This window comes from Etheostoma spectabile, chromosome 5, assembly GCF_008692095.1.
Source record: "Etheostoma spectabile isolate EspeVRDwgs_2016 chromosome 5, UIUC_Espe_1.0, whole genome shotgun sequence".
Taxonomy (NCBI): Eukaryota; Metazoa; Chordata; class Actinopteri; order Perciformes; family Percidae; genus Etheostoma; species Etheostoma spectabile.
In genome coordinates this window covers 3,561,106-3,574,146 of record NC_045737.1, presented here as the reverse complement: position 1 = coordinate 3,574,146, position 13,041 = coordinate 3,561,106, and the positions used below count along the sequence as shown (strand labels likewise).

The window sequence follows — 13,041 nt, the reverse complement described above, 5'->3', positions numbered from 1 at the left end:
TCAAAACCTCATGAGGAAAAGGACGGGGTGGATGGATGGGGTCTGACTTGAAACACTCACTTGTTTGTGAGTGTTTTCCATCTACAGTCAACTGGGTACCTTTTAACCATGACCAAGTTACCTAACCTTAAAGCTGCACTAATCAATTTTTATGTATGACAAATGGCTCAAATGGCAAATGTGAACATGCTATTTAGTGTTAAACATAGAATTACCACTCAAATCTGTATCCACTCTACAAAGAATTTTAGCATATTTCAGCTGATTGTTTTGGTTTTCTATCCCGCACCATTTTACAGTTTGGGTTCATTCTCACGGCTCTCATCAGGCTTGTTTTCAGCAAAAAAACTCTAAAAATCTACTGTACAATACCTGTCCAGAACCAAAAAAACAGCCAGACACAGTTAGAGACTAGCTGGGGAACATAGCGCAGCATTTAGCAGCTTAAGAGACAGACATTTTAATTACGTTGATGGGGACCAAAACAGAGCAAATAGGAAACCATTACAGGAACACAACTTTTTTTTCTGTATCTAGATGTGTAAATAACCAACTGTTTGCCAACACATTAGCCAAATTAACGTAATAAGACTAAAATATGTAAAATGTGTACCTTAAGCTCTCAATGCAGCTTCAATGTATATTCCGCTAACCCAAACGCAGACATCATGTGCCAAAATCTATACAAACCTTAACCCAGTCTGTAACACATGAGGAAACTTTTTGTAACAGTTTTGGAAGGCACTGAAAAATGATGTCATCCTGCTGATAGGGACGTCAAATCAGAAACCGCTCATATATGTAAAAGGCAATGGGATACTATGTATGTTGTTGTTTAGTTTGCAGAACTTGAGGAGTTTTGCTAAAATATAGAGCTAAAATATTTACAATGTTGCAATCTACAACACATTTTGATGTTTTGAAAACAACAAGCAGCCGGCACACAACCCTCCTTCCATTTGCTATTAGTTAAGAGCAGACAGCAAAGAGCATCTCCTTTTCAGTTTGCAGATGTTCAGACTGGAGTCAAGGATGAAATAACACTTGAAACCACAATGCTAGGACGTTCTACAGTGTACAAAAGATTATAAAATCCTTGACTTTTTATGGCTTGCCATAGAAAATAAAAGCCAGTGGCAGCCACAGAAAAGAAACATTTCTTTTATTTTTGCACATGAAAATAGAGAGCGTTGGCTTCCTGTTCTCAAGCATACTGTAAGAATATAATAATGGACCTGTGTGCAGTGTATATAGCCATAAAAGCATCTATGATTTCAGTCATTATTCTCATGTTTGCCATCGCAATGAAATGAATGGCTTCTTCCTTATTTTACTGAAGACACTTTCAAGGAGGGTTAGGGTAAGGTTTAGCCCTACTGTTAAATTATTTTCATTTCTTTAATTACATTTTCTCTTTGCACTTTCTCTTTGCTTTTTTTTTCAATAACAAAAAGCAGTATCTGCGATGTGGCGAGTCTGTGCTGAGCCGAGTGTTGCAGCATGTTAGCACTGGAATGACGGAGCCATGGGAAACAGGCGGAGGGGAGATGCACTTCAGCTGGAATAACAGGCATGAAAACTCCAACGCATCAAAGCAAAACGACTGCTTTGTTTTCTGCAAGCGTTAATTAAAGCAACGGGATGATGGTTTTTTTTTTCTTCCGTCTCAGAAAGAAATTTGATTCAGAAAACCTTTTTGTCTCATTTTTCTTCTTCTCAGTCCCCCAGATAATATGCTGTCGTCTTTTGTGGAAATCAAACGCTCTGTTGTGCTTCTTCTTTCTTGGTGTGTACTACAGAGCTTTTTTTTGGTTTTTCATCCCTCAGTCCTCACCGTAACAACACATCTTCCATTGAAATAGACTGCATTTTGTTTTATTGTGGCTTTGTTTTTCATTTCCAGGTATTTTTTTTGCATTCTAATAGGAACAACACATTGCCTTTTAACAGCTTTTATTTTCCTTGACGAAATTAAAAAACACTACTTCTTTTCAATGCAGCTTTTAAAATTAATTTGCTTTTTTTTGGACCGTGTGTTCTTTTAAATAAGGGGGAAAGGCAAGAAAACAAAGCAAATTTGATACATTTCTGGTTTTGTTCAGCTTGTTTGCAGTTTCCTTAAAGTCATCCAAGAATTTCACTGGACTGAACAACAGCACTATCATAAAATAAAGCAGCCGATTTGGCTTTTTTCAGGAAAACCTCACTTCATATATTTTACAATTGGAAGCAGTTTGATTTTTATTGGAAATAAGTGACATTCCTTCACGCCTGTTGGCATTTTTCTCCCTCTCCCCTGAGTGAAGGAAAGCGTGCTCTCATCTGAAGTGAAAGGATGTTGTGGTAACCTGTAGGGGTGTGACAATACATCGATCTGGATCGATTTATCCATTCAAAGATCCACGTCCAGTATTATCGATGCAAAGCAAAAATATCCATACATATTGTCTGTAAGATTCCCCTTTATTTCAGAGTTCCACCTTATAGTTAGGCTTTTCATTGAAAGGAATTGTTCATTAAAACGCCAGGCGTTGAGTTACAAAACTGACAAATCATGTTTACTTTCTTTTTTGAGTTGATATAAATGTAAGTGTATTAAATTTGGCACATGGTATGGTCTTGTATCGATCGCAGGTTCATGAATCGCATTGAATCGAAATTGTAAAGTGACAGACTGTGACCTTTGTGTTGTCCTCGGGTCAAATTTCCTCCGTTTTCAAGATTGTTTTGCATCAGAAATAGGGTTTTCTTGGACCCAAAATGCTCAGAAATAACGTAGATGCATGGCTGTGTTGTACGAAACCCATACAACGTTCTTTGTAGGTAAATTTTATGATAATTTTTTTTAAATTTTATAGCATTTACCAAAAGATATTTCAATGGTTTCAAACAGTATCCTGAATAAACTTTGATATAAACCAGTTAGGGAACTACGCAACATCCTCCGATCTTAGTTATCAGTCAAAATAATTCATAATTTCTGTTTTTTGAACTAACAAATTAGCTCATATTTCACATAAATTAGGCTACTTGACCATGAATAAAAAAAGAGTTGAAAAAAGTAATATTTTTTAAAAAGTGTCAAAAGTATAGAAAAAAGCAACGAAAACGCCAGAAAAAGAAAGGACAACAAGTTCATGGTGGACGGGGAAGACAACACAAGGGTTAAGATATCAGCAAATATTGCAATGTCTAACAAATCAACATTATAGCGTATAATGGTAAAGCTTCCACTCTTACCTGTAAGACCCGCTTGGTGAGGCCCGTCTTCTGGGCAAGTTGTTTGAGGTCCTTTGCGTCTGGGTTGTGGTTGATGGCGAAGTAGGACTTCATGGTCCTCAGCTGGTGGTGCTTAAAGGACGTGCGCATGCGCTTGGTCTTCTGACTGGAGCTGTACTGGGAGTCCCGGTCCATGGACTCGCCGTCGTTCTCGTTACAGCTCAGCGCTGCGGGCCAACAGGGGAGAAGAGCCGGTTAGACAGGGGGAACACGGATCCAAGCGCTAATGTCAGAGACCTTTTCTAATATCGCAAATTCTAGTACCGCTATATTTTGAGTGGCAATACTGTAATAATACACAGACGCCAAGTATCAATCTATTATTATAAATGTGTTGATGTGGTACATGTCTTGACAATCCCATTTTGCGGCATTAAAATTGAAGTGAGATGAACAAACAGAGAAATGTATCTTTTTTAGATGAAAACAGGTGTTGACAAAGAAAAGATTGGGAAAGATTTGAAGTTGGAACAAAGGTAATAATTTGCAATATATCGCATAATATTGCAAAATGTTTAATATCGCAATAGTATTGTATCGTGACATAAGTATTGCGTTGTTATATTGTTAGCAAACATTTTTTTTTACTGTGTCAACAAGGCGTTTCAGTGGTGTTGTTTGATTTGTGTTTTATTGGAAAGATGAATGAAACTTAACCTAAGATGAAATGGACTATACGTAATAATACCTGTGCTGTTATTTAATAAATGGGTCACTGCACTGAAAGATATTTAATGTATCGGACATTGGTTTATTGGCAGTCCGCCGAGCAAGTTCTCTGTTCCTCGCACCACAATGGCCTAATGTAGGTCTGGTTAAAGGACTCTACACCCGTCATGTAGATCTGTTTAGTCCTTCACTTCTGATCAAACACTGTAGACCTGGGTTCTTCAATGTTTTTTAAAGCCAAGGACCCCTGAACTGAAAGAGAGACGGAGCAAGGGTCCTAAAGCCTTTACACCTTTATAGAGCATATACTAAGCTATTTAAATAATAACTGTTAGCATGATTTATTTCTATTTATATTTGATTAGAATTATGTTTTAATGTTAAACATACATGTGTCACAGTGACTCCTTATCTGTGGATGGCTGCCTTAGTGACTACATTACCTACGGGCCAATGAGCCTTTCTTTAATGCTTTCTTTTCACAAACAGATAGATGGATAGATGTTTACTAGTAATACGGATTCATGTTCATGACATTGTACTTTTTGAAAAATTAATAATTTGATGGCCCCCTTGCAGAAACTCTGAGAACACCCTAGGGTTCCCCGACCCCCTGTTGAAGATCTCTGCTCTATGTTTTCTGAACCCATTTTAGTTTTTGTTTTTTTAAGATTATTTTTGGGGCATTTGAGGCCTTTATTACATAGGACAGCTGAGGAAAGGGGGGAGTGAAAGAGGGAATTGATTTCAGTCGGAATTAAACCCGCCGCCCCTGTCTAGATTTGTTACTGGCAGTATAGAGCCTCTGTACATAGGGTGCACGCTCAACTAGGTGAAGTCCCCAAGTGCCCCCAATTCAATTTAGACCCACAATTCTCGTGGCCCAAGTAGTCAATGAGTATTCAATTTTTCAGAACACAGACGTGGCTCCAAATGCATCGTATAAATATGATCTATTTCAAAACTAGTGTGTATGAAAAAATAGTCATACAACATACAAAATCATACAACACCTCATGGCATTGCTTGACAGCTATATATTGAGTGAGAAAGGTAGGCTGGCAAATACTGAGGTACAATATATCGAATGTCAAATGTGGAATTTCAAAGAGGAAAATTATCCAATAGAAAGAAAGAAAGAAAGAAAGAAAGAAAGAAAGAAAGAAAGAAAGAAAGAAAGAAAGAAAGAAAGAAAGTAAGAAAGAAAGAAAGAAAAATCAATGCATATTGAGGCTGCAATTAAAAACTTTTAGGATTTTTTTTTTTACATAAAACCTGTTATAATTTCAATCAATAAAATCAATCTCATTTGGATTTCCTGACCTGACAGCTGTTTCCTCCAGCTGCACCTCGTCTGTCTTTCTGCCTGCCTGCCTGCCTGTCTGTCTGTCTGTCTGTCTGCCTGTCTGTCTGTCTGTCTGTCTATCTGTCTGCCTCTGTCTACATGTCTTATCTATCCAAGGAGCAAGTGCGAGCCTGGTTTCAGCACACAAACACACACACACACACACACACACACACACACACACACACACACACAAAACAGCAACAACAACACACATGTATGTGTCCCAGTCTGCAAATTTCTTGGCAATACTCAAAGTGTTGCTGCATGCATAACAGTTCGTGTTCAATATCAGAACGCAAATGATGAATATGAAGTGAGTGAAAACCATCAGAATAACACTTTACTTAATTAGCCAATACACACCAGGCTGAACAAATGCTGCTTTCTGGCCAAAGCATATGCGTTTTTAACAAAAAGCAGCCTGTTTTCCTGCTTGTCTCTCGGTCCTCACACTGAACGTCTTATTCACGGCGTTGAAAGCATTTGAGAGCGGCATGCAGCTGCAGCTCGCCACATGTTCTCATGTCAGTGCTCAGGTGAAGCTCTGGATGTTGTTTCTGGCTGGAAACAGAAGAGGGCGCACTGTCTCTACACTCGCCTTCTGATTCTGTTTCCAGCAATTAAGTCCATCAATACTAGGTGAAACAAAGCAGCTTCACTTGTATCATGAATCCAATGGTTTAAAAAAAAAAAACATAAAATTAAAAGTGGCAACATCTTAAAATGACTAATGCTTCCTCTTTCAAAGAAGAATCACTTGATCCAGGTGGGAAATAAAAAGGAAAGAAGCCAATTTGCATCGGAAACTATAGTGAGACTATGATGATTCACTTGTTGCAGCCTATTTAAACTTAACTGACTGTGAAGAAGTTTAGAAATATGACAATCCACTAAACTGGCTCCTTTGTTTAGTCTGTAATCAACTTTCTTTTTTTTCTGTGAAGAATTGGACAATTAAATGTAAAGTATAAAGTCAAAGCATCAGAAATAGGTGATAGTTCTGTCGTACCAAAGTTCTTGTATTTCCCCTGCTCTCTGTTCCAGTGAATAACTCATCACATCACATTCTTCTCGCGGGTGCACACCCTGTTTGACCCATGCAAAAAGGTTTCAGTAGTGTGTGTGTGTGTGTGTGTGTGTGTGTGTGTGTGTGTAAGGAGGGGGGTCTCTGTAGATGTCTATGGAGTCTGACAAGTGGATAAGGGCGAAAGCAAAAGCCAGAACATCAAAAAACTTTCTTTTTTTTTATAACAGGTTGGTTAAACTGAAACACGACTACAAACCACCAACAACTCGGAGTGATTACGTGCTAGATTTTCATGGAGAAAAATCTCAACTGCATGTGAGGTTGTAGTTTTTTTATAATATCATGGTAAATTGTTAGACGGTTGCAGCTCAGTGGCCTGATGAAATCTATAAGAAGCTATATAAAAAGTCCCATCCACATTTCTGACCCATTGGAGCTGAAAGCTGTTTGTAATAAATGTAACTAGGCCTGATTTTATTCATGTTAGAGGCCTGACTTAATTGACAAACCTTCCCACCGTAAATCACTTTTTTTCTTTGCCCATTTCACATTGTATTACACTTCTCTTGTTATTAAGAGAGCCGGCTTGTTTTTGTCCTGCCTGACCCAATACTGGGTGCTTTTCTCTTTGTGTAGTAGTTGGTATTCAGGCTTATTCATGCACATTATCAGGCCTCAACATGAACATGCTGCTGTTGTTTCAGTCACAAAGTGTTAGCTCAATAAAAAAATAAAAATAAAATAAACGTATAGACTATATATCTATACAGTTTGGACAAAACCATTAGAAACACACAAACTTCCAGCAGGGAGATTACAGGAGATTTAAGACAAAAATCTATCCAAATGCAATAAAAAAAACATAAAACTTAATATTTAGCAAATTACGTCTCTTTAGGGATTTTAAAAGCAGGCTGTGTTATAGTGACACTTCGACGTGTTTATATCTAAGTCCGCCGTTAGTTTAGTGTGGTAAAGTTATCATAATAACTCATTATAAACTCCCTACAGTAATATTATGAATAAGAAACCGCAGGGAATAGGAAAAATAAAGTTTCCTATAATAAAGACATTAGCGAGAATAGCACAGACACAATATGAGCCCCTATAGGAATGTTAGAAAGATTCATTAATGAAGCCTGTCGGTCCTAATCAGCCCGTATTCACGCTGAGTGGCTGTGAGCGATTATATATTTTTCTTTTCAATTTTTTACTTTAAAAAAGGCTATTTTTCTACTTTTTAGATGTAAAATCGTGTATTTTTTTCCCCTTGTTGGGTAAAATCAGCATCAAACCAGGAAATAAAACACGAAATATAGTTATCATCAATTATATATAGGCCTATTCTATAAAGACTCTATTGCTTTTTCTTAACCCTGCTAACCTATTATTAACCCCCTTTAGGTCAATAGGTGACTAATGATGCTGGTTTTTGAAAACTTTTTTCTACGTTTTAGATCTAAAATCGGTATTTTTTATTGAAGTAGGCTAGGTAAAATCAGCATCAAACCAGGATAAAGCACGACATGTAGTTTACATTAATCATATGGAGGCCTGTTCTATAGAACCTCTATGGCTTTCTCCTAACCCTGCACACCTTTGATTACCCACAACACCCTACAGGTCAAGAGGTGATGCTCCCAGATTTTGAACGTGTTTCTTACCTGCGTTATAAGCTGCCAGCTCGGCCCCCGGCCCGGGGCTTTTCCTCTTCCTGGGCCGGCCTTTCTGCACTGTCCCCACGCCGTTGAAGTAGGATAGTCCGAGCGTGTTGGCCGGGCCCAGGCCTTTGTGCGGGACAACGTCCGCGTGGTTAAAATGTGTCTGATATTCTCCCTGGATGAGAGTCTCAAAGTGCAGCCGGCAGTACACCAGACTGTCCTTCATGCCAAAGTGGTCCCCGGTGGTGAGCATCTTGCTGCAGCTTGTGCACGTGAAGCAGTTGAGATGGTAGACCAGGTCCCGGGCCCGCATCACCATCTCCGACGCGGAAATCCCCAGGTGGCACCGAGCGCATCTCTGCACCGAAAATCTTCTGCGGACAACACAGACACCTCATCAGGGCTGGACACGCAGCCTGGCAGCCCTGCAACAGGGTTTACTGCGCCGTGGGCAGGCTGATGTATGGCCTACCCTGTCTGGCAGTAATCTAACTATCTACTACTTAAGTCCAAATGTTGAGGTTTTTGTACTTTACTTCAGTCTTGTCTTTTCATGCCCCTTTTTACTTCTACTCCGCTACATCTCAGAGAGACATATTCTACTTTTTACTTCACTACATTCATCTGACAGCTTTAGTTACTTTACAATGAAGATTTCTGCACACAAAACACATGCAGTTTATAAAATCGGAGGTTTTATTATAAACGAATCTAGACAACTATATGACGGCCTACAAGTCCAGGTGAAATGTTTAGACCATCAAACACACAACTGTTTGGATCCTTTACAGTTCCTAACATGGGAGGAATTCTCTACATCGAGTAGGCTACTTTTACTTTCACTACTTTACGTTTTCCTGACGATGCTTACGTAGAATACTTTAACTTAATGAACATTTTGAATGCATGATTTTGACTTGTAACAGAGTTATTTTACAGTGTGGTATCAGTAGCCCACTTTTACTTTACTTGCGCACTATGACAGACGTCATCACCATGTGGCGATATTGGAAATTAATGGAATATGGATACTAGCAGCTATATGGTTAAGAGTTCAAAACAAAAACTTTACATGAAAATAGTTGTTATTTTCACGTTTCTATTTGAAGAATAATACACAGCCGATGTTGCCCAGAGCCTCCCTGTGCGTGTGTTTGTGAGTGTGTGTGTGTGTGTGTGTGGGGGGGGGGAGAGAAAGAGAGAGAAGCCCTAGAGAGCTGCTACTAAAAGTAACTATTTCATTACCTGGGTTTTCAGTGCAGGGTGTAATATTACGGGGTGAATCCTTGCTGTCTATAGGCACTATACTCTGCTGAGAGACACACGTGAATTACAGGCTAGTGATGGGGCTCTCTGGCTAAAATGGAGGCCTAGACAGTGATTTGTTATTATTGTGAAATTAGCACAAAATATCAGCTGCCATCAGTGCAAAAATGCCAGCATCAGTTTTTACAAACCTGTATTTTTAGGATAGAGGCTGTGAGAAAGAAAAGCGTGTATAAGCTTTTTTCTTTTTTTTATAAAACCTTTTTTTTAACAAAATGAAGATAATCAGATTTTTGCTTTAACATTATTATTTTTTAAATATTCCATCCGTGGTCATATGTTGTATTACTTTATCTTAACTTTAAAATATACTGTATATAGTGAGTGTCTTTCCCAGCCATATACCATATTTTGAAACACACATTTAACTCCATGAATCGTACATAGTGACTACGGAGGAGGATAAGGGCCACATATGGAAAACATTTTTTATTTGAATTGTGAGAATACAGCCGGAACTCTTCTTCGAATTATGACATTTAAACTCAGAACTTAATCGCATGTTTCCACATGAATGCCAAAGATTTAAGGAGTTTAAAGTCTCTCCGAGGGGAGAATAAAGTGCCATGTTCCACGTGTGTCCCTTACACTTTAAAGTTAAGAAGTCCTGACTCTGGAGGGGAATACAACTCCGAATTCTTTTATTCTCACAATTCTGACTTTAAACTCAGAACTCCAATACATTTTCCACATGCGTCCCATAAGACTCCAAACTTTAAAGACCAGAATTGTGGGAATAAAGTAACATTTTTCACACGTGTCTCTAAGACTTAAAAGTCATAATCCTGGGGAGGGTAGAATTCTAAGATTAAAGTACTTTTTCCACAATGGCTCTAATCCTCTTCCCTAGCTTACTGTCCCATAAAGATCCCAACCAGCGGTGCATGGTGCACGGTGCACGGTTCAAGGGGCTGGCCTGTGCACGCGCTCCTACCTGTAGTAGTCCTCTTTGCAGTAGATGCTTCCGTCTTTGCTGAAGCAGGTGAGCTCCGACTCCAGGTTGAGTTTGCACTCGCAGCACTTGAGGCAGCGCATGTGCCACTGTTTGTCCACGGCCAGCAGGTAGTAGCGGTCCGCGATCTTCCGACCGCAGCCCGCGCACAGAGCCACGCGCTCGCTCGCCATACACGGCATGGACTGCGGGTCAGGACACAGAGTCAGGACAGGATGGAGGATTGGAAGGAGAGAAAAACAAGACTCAGTGCAAAGGCTCTAACGCAATCCTGATAGCCTACCATGAAGTCATGCTAACATGGGAATAAAGAGGAAATGAAATAATGTCAGAGACGAGCCTGTTCGCTTTATATCTTCCAAATATTCCAAGAGTATCCTCGGATACAGCCCCGCTGAACAGGGGCCTCGGCCACAACTCACATAAGGGGCTCATTTTAGAAATATTATAAAGACATGTTGTAGGACTTTGAAAAAAAAGTATTTTCCTCTCAACAATCTTGATGAAAGGCCTACCAGACATTCAGTATATAATATAAAGATATTAAATTAAATCCAGTAAGGTCACTCAAACTCCTAAAATGTAAGAAATTAACAATATCACAGAAAAATGTTTTGTTAGAGTTAATTCAAATTCAATTTTTTATATATATATATAAATGACTCTGCTGCCACAAGGCTAGATGTCATTATAATAACTCTGACATTACCATTATACAGTAGCAGATTAAAAGAAAAGAAAAACACAAAGTCAAGTCACTTTACGTAATGTTAGGATATAGGAGAACCATTTGCACGCCGTGTTATGGAAATAGTATTGTTATTTTTTGGACATGAGTGTGATCTGAGCTGTTATTTCCCCCCCTTAAAATAGTAACAATGTTGATTAAATGTAGGCCTACAATAACACACACACACGCACACACACACGCTTTTCTAGCACGGGACTGTCATTAAATGTTAGTTTCCACAAGGCCGGCAAAATAGACGCATGCACGCGCGCACACGCACGCATGCCCTCCACAAATAACTTGCAAACGGAGATGGAAGCTGAATCCGAAATTAGGATTTTTTTTTTAATATCCATCCCCATATGCTCTCGTTTTATTCGGTTCAGAAGGATTACAGAACTTCCTGACCATCATGACGCATGATGTATGATATACGATGTGTGTATCTGTAAATATGTAACACTATCAGGCTATAGTTTTGTAGCTAGAGCCTGAGAGTGTTTACAAAATGGAGACAACGGAAAATAAAAGAATCCGACGCTACTTGTCGTTTTTTTCGAATAAGAATAAAAACGTTTAACTGGGTTTGGCTGGCAGTGTTTATGCTACAATTTGCCTGTGCATTAAAATATCTTTTATAATTTTGGTTTGTGGAAGATTGAATATAGGTGATGTGCTGTCCATGTTTAACGTTGTGTTTTAAACGCATCATGTAAAAGGCACATTTAAATTGGCTTAACAAATTGCAGGGTTTTAAAACAAATTATTAAAGGTAATTCTTTTTTTTTTGGAACAATTGTGTAGCTTTGCTCAGCTCTGGCTCAGTTTATTTGAAGCTTCGCTGGCACTAAAAGAAGTTTTTGAGTGAAACAGACAAGGGTGCTGAAGAAATCACAATGTCAGGGCCTTGTTGGAGGAAGTTTGAGACGCGTTAAAAAGCAAACAACGACATAAAAATAAGCATGAACTGAAATTTGTTTGACAGTTTTCCCCGATGTGAATTAAAGTTTTTTTTTTTTAAAGCGTTCAGTGAAATAAAGCGCTTGGAGCTGTGGGAGAGCAGCCGCTGTCACATGTGTTCCAGGCTGCCATGCTGCCTGCGCTAAGCAGCCTAACAGGGCCAAATGAATCTCTCCTACCGTCTCGGATTCCCCCATATCGATGGCCGAGCTGATGGCTGCTGACTCGCTCTTTCCTCTCCGGTCCATTTCTTCCACCACACCGTGCACGTCGCCTCCAGGGAGGCCATGGAATAGCATCGTTGCAGCAGAGGGGAGGATGTTATAACTGTTCTCTTCGGATCTGCAAGCCAAGATGTCCATGAGAGGCAAAACCCTGCGCAATAACGCCACTCAAAACCCTCGCTGTTTTTTGTTCTTTTTTCTTTTTTAAGGTTTTTTTTTTCCCTACTTGCCGTGACAAGTGAAAAATCCAGATCAGGGGAGGAAAAAATATGAGGGGAAAATTGGACACGTGTTCTCCACACTACGTCTCATCTGCCAATGGAAACCGTCATCCGAATCTCTGCAGCTCTCATTATCAATAAGCTATGATTAATTCATAAATAACCGCGGCGATTTCTCTTCTCTTTTTCTGGAAATCAAACTTGTCTGTCAGTCTCGTGTAGGATGTTATTTCTGTCTTATCACCAATTTCTCTTTCTATATTTTCTTTTCCATTCACGATGAATAAACATACCAACTATGGAAGCCCCGCTGCATGGGTCTCTCAGCGCCGATGCCTCCTCCTCGCCGGGAGAATTTTTTTTTTTTTCAGGATTTCGACAGTCTGCAAGTCATTGGCCAAATTCTCCCCCTTTTTTCTTTCTTTCTGCAAAAAAAAATAAGTAGGCCTAACTGTGTACAACTCGCACTGCCAAAAGCCGGGCAGCAGCAGCAGCCTTCTAACGCATCACACAGTCAGAAAGAACAAAATCAAAAAAAAAAGATATGTCCAAAAAAAAAGCTGACAGGGAGCCTGTGAGAAAGGCTTCCTCCCCTTCCTCCAGGTTCAACAGTCCAAGTTGATGCTTGCAAGCAGCTGATTTAT

The 13,041-nt window shown here is 39.3% G+C and overlaps 1 protein-coding gene across 2 annotated transcripts in view; it reads right to left on the bottom strand.

The window, feature by feature from the left end:
* The window catches only part of lhx2b (LIM homeobox 2b), a 15,941-nt gene that overhangs the window by 2,507 nt on the left and 393 nt on the right, over positions 1-13,041 (bottom strand). The window contains exons 1-4 of one of the 2 annotated variants that reach the window (XM_032516548.1): positions 12,132-13,041; positions 10,245-10,447; positions 7,988-8,358; positions 3,241-3,446 (exon numbers count right to left, since the gene is read on the bottom strand). The exon at positions 12,132-13,041 is cut by the window's right edge and continues 393 nt beyond it. In XM_032516548.1, the coding sequence (XP_032372439.1) occupies positions 3,241-3,446; positions 7,988-8,358; positions 10,245-10,447; positions 12,132-12,314 (963 nt within the window). In that variant the 5' untranslated portion in view covers positions 12,315-13,041. The remainder of the gene's footprint in view (positions 1-3,240; positions 3,447-7,987; positions 8,359-10,244; positions 10,448-12,131) is intronic. The other variant, XM_032516549.1, reaches the window with a different exon arrangement.